This window comes from Bison bison, unplaced genomic scaffold, assembly GCF_000754665.1.
Source record: "Bison bison bison isolate TAMUID 2011002044 unplaced genomic scaffold, Bison_UMD1.0 scf7180017864331, whole genome shotgun sequence".
Lineage (NCBI taxonomy): Eukaryota > Metazoa > Chordata > Mammalia > Artiodactyla > Bovidae > Bison > Bison bison.
Window position 1 is genome coordinate 6489691 of NW_011494903.1, and position 4186 is coordinate 6493876.

At 34.0% G+C, this 4186-nt stretch overlaps 1 protein-coding gene across 4 annotated transcripts in view; it reads left to right on the forward strand.

The window, feature by feature from the left end:
• Positions 1-4186, forward strand: part of LMBRD2 (LMBR1 domain containing 2) — a 52341-nt gene that overhangs the window by 13338 nt on the left and 34817 nt on the right. For all 4 annotated transcript variants that reach the window (XM_010853789.1, XM_010853787.1, XM_010853788.1 and 1 more), the window contains exon 2: positions 3644-3873. In XM_010853789.1, coding sequence (XP_010852091.1) covers positions 3700-3873 — 174 coding nt within the window. In that variant the 5' untranslated portion in view covers positions 3644-3699. The remainder of the gene's footprint in view (positions 1-3643; positions 3874-4186) is intronic.

The window sequence follows — 4186 nt, forward strand, 5'->3', positions numbered from 1 at the left end:
CAGAAGTAGATGTTTTTCTGAAACCCTCTTGCTTTTTCGATGATCCAGCGGATGTTGGCAATTTGATCTCTGGTTCCTCTGCCTTTTCTAAAACCAGCTTGAACATCAGGAAGTTCACGGTTCACGTATTGCTCAAGCCTAGCTTGGAGAATTTTGAGCATTACTTTACTAGCGTGTGAGATGAGTGCAGTTGTGCGGTAGTCTGAGCATTCTTTGGCATTGCATTTCTTAGGGATTGGGATGAAAACTGACCTTTTCCAGTCCTGTGGCCACTGCCGAGTTTTCCAAATTTACTGGCATATTGAGTGCAGCACTTTCACAGCATCAGTTTTAGGATTTGAAATAGCTCAACTGGAGTTCCATCACCTCCACTAGCTTTGTTCGTACTGATGCTTTCTAAGGCCCACTTGACTTCACATTCCAGGATGTCTGGTTCTAGGTGAGTGATCACACCATGATGATCATCTGGGTCGTGAAGATCTGTTTTATACAGTTCTGTGTATTCTTGCCACCTCTTGTTAATATCTTCTGCTTCTGTTAGGTCCATACCATTTCTGTCCTTTATTGAGCCCATCTTTGTATGAAATGTTCCCTTGGCATCTCTGATTTTCTTGAAGAGATCTCTAGTGTTTCCCATTCTATTGTTTTCGTCTGTTTCTTTGCAGGATCACTGAAGAAGGCTTTCTTATCTCTTGTTGCTATTCTTTGGAACTCTGCATTCAGACGGGCAACAGCAATAGGAGACACATACACTGAGTATGGGAAGAAATGTAACCAAATCATTTCTTTATTACTAGAATAAAGGATCCATAATTCTGCTTATTCATCTATAACATTAAAAGTAGTATGTATCAAGCTGAAAAATTGACAGCCATTATAAAAGAATAATTAGTAACTATCAGAAAGTTTGTAACTGATTGTGTTGTTTGCTTAAACTGTTGTCTTACTACCTAATTATTATTAAGGTCTCCATGTATTTCATTATTGTTCATTCATTCTTATTTTTATGCATATTATGTAAAAATACATGAATCTAGTTTTTCTCTTAATGTTATGGTAGTTTTCTAATGTTATTAAATAATCTTAAATATCATTTCTTATACTTCAGTAACATTCCATCATTTCATTCTGCTATGCTTTAGCATCTCCTTGCTTATCTCTGATACTCATTCTTTTTTTCTACGGTTGTCATACTCCTTGTGTTGAACAATTTCAGGCAAAATAAATATCTAAGTCAAACCGTAAAAGGATTTTCATATGGTAATTATATTTAGTAAATTCACACTGAATAATATTTTTCTTAAAAGAGCTGTATCTTAAAGATGGTAATGGTTTTCTTAAGCATATTCTACATCTGGCTGTCACTTAACCTATTCCTGGCTTAAAAATAAGATTTGGCATACCATAATGATACAAGATTTTCCTTTGATATTGAAATTTGAAATTTTGAGTAGTAGTTAGTAATGAGCAGAATTTTAAGCCTTTTGAGTTGTAATATTGTTGTATAGTTGCTAAGTCATGTTTGAGTCCTTTGTGACCCCCATGGACTGTAGCTTACCAGTCTCCTCTGTCCTTGGGAATTCACAGGCAAGAAGACTAGACCGGGTTGCCATTTCCTTCTCCAGGGGATCTTCCCAATCTAGAGGTTGAACCCACGTGGACGATCCCCTGGAGAAGGGAAAGGTTACCCACTCCAGTATTCTGGCCTGGAGAATTCCATAGACTTATAGTCCATGGGGTCTCAAAGAGTCAGACATGACTGAGTGACTTTCACTTTACTCTTTACTCCTGCATTGGCAGGAAGATTCTTTACCACTGAGCCCTTGAGGGAAGCCCTCAGGGAAGCCCTTGAGTTTTAATAGATATATGTAAAATCAATTTTGGAGACAATAGTGGGTGTTATGTTACCTTTGAAGTTATCAGTAATAAAAAAAATAGTGTAGGTACTATAGTATACAGTAATGTTTTTTATTCATTTACTTATTCACTAGACAGATATTTTTTGAATAGCAACTCTATGCCAGAGACTATAATATAGACATGGAGTATAGTACTGAATAAAACAGTGAAGCCTCTGCTTTCATGGGGCTTCCCAGGTGACGCAGTGGTAAAGAATCTGCCTGCCAATACAAGAGATGCAAGAGACTTGGGTTCGATTCCTAGGTCAGGAAGATCCCCTGGAGTAGGAAATGGCTACCCACTCCAGTATTCTTGCCTGGAAAAATCCATGGACAGAGGAGGCTGGTGGGCTACAGTTCGTGGGGTTGCAAAGAGTCAAGACACGACTGAGCATGCCTGCCCTCTGCTCTCATGGAGAGAGAGAGAGTGTGTGTTGATGTGTGTGTGGTGGGGGTTGTTACAGGGAAACAATAAAGAACATACATTGTATCAGGTAGATAACTGCTTTTAAGTAAAATATAGAGGTAATGGAAATAGAGAATGACAAATTGGTTTCTATTTTAGATACTTAAGAATGAAAATATTGGTTGAAATCCACAGAGGGATGGAAGGAAACTACTTCAATAATATAAAGAAATAATAAAGTAAATAGTTTATTAAATATGATTTTCATTTGTGATATTCCATATAAGGGTATTTCTTATATAAATTTAAATTTAGCCTATAAAGTACTCAGACTTTCTTTATTCTTTTAATAACTAACTTTGATTGGGAATGTTTGTTAATTTGACATATTTTATTGATTCTACCTTATTTTATTTAGGTGGATTGCATCATGGTACTGATTCTCTATGTTAAGATGTTGATTTTTCCTTGGGACATTGTAGTTAGTCCATAGACAACCAGAAATGCCTGACATTGATTTTATAGAGGTGGAAAGCACATATATTGTCTTCAGTTAGTAAAAGTAAAGTATTTTATAAGACTAGAGAAATATCAGATAAACAATTTTATGATGTCTGTACCATCAACATTTAAAATTAAATATTTTTAAATATATAACTTTATTCACTAATCATTGATAAATTTTTCTGCCTATAAAATAGGTGAAGTAACTTTAAAGACAATAAGATTTATATAGATAGATGGAAAAGATAAGTATATTTTGTGGCACAGGAGATGAAAGAGAATTTCAAGTCCTGAAATTTAGACAAGATTCATATGAAAGAAAAATACTGCTTCAAACAAAGGAAATGTTACTTTCAAATGGTCTCTCTCTTTCTGTTTCTCCCTCCCTCTCTTTTAGAAAATCTGAAGTAATGATTATGGATGACTTAGAAACCTTTATTTTACAAAATATCTAATTTCATAGGATCAGTAAATAGTGTATTTATATAAAATATTGTTAGGATTTATAATATTAAGGAACAACTCCAAGTGACACTGTATTTAAACTGTTCATATCTAGTATTCTTACTTTGTAATATTTTTGGAACTAGTGTGATTTTTGCTAAAATAATTTTTTTCCTAAAAATATAATTTATGCAAAATTTTCAACATATGCTTTAAAACACAGAAGTACTTGAGAATAGGGTTTATCCTTTTATTTTACTCAGAGTCAGGTGTAAAGCCTGACAGTTTTCTAAAGAATTTATTAATACATGAATAAAAAATAATTGGGAAATTTCCAAGTGGTCATTTCATACGTTAACACTGCCTTATTTTTTTTCTTCTTGGCTTATAGAAATGATCCAGGCCTATATGTGAATTACTTTGGTGAATCAGAGGAAACATTGAATAATGAGTGGTGCAGCTCTGGGACTCGAGATTGTTTTTGTCTTTTTCCTGGCATTATTCCTACTTCATCGTTATGGAGACTTTAAGAAGCAGCATAGACTTGTCATTGTTGGAACACTGCTAGCTTGGTATCTCTGCTTTCTGATTGTCTTTATACTCCCTCTGGATGTTAGTACGGTAAGAGGTGAAACTAATTTTCACAATTTAAAAGGCAGTTGTAATCAGACAGTATGTTTGAGATATGTTTTTAAGACAGCTCAGTTATATAAAAGTTAATTTTAATCAAGTGTTATTATATGAATTTGATCACTAAAAAGCATAGCCAGGAAGGTAATTTTGGGTAAAGAGCTTGATACATCCCAATATCCCTTAAGTACTTGGTAACTTTTTTTTTTCTTTTTTTTTTCTAATTTTATTTTATTTTTAAACTTTACATAATTGTATTAGTTTTGCCAAATATCAAAATGAATCCGCCACAGGTATACATGTG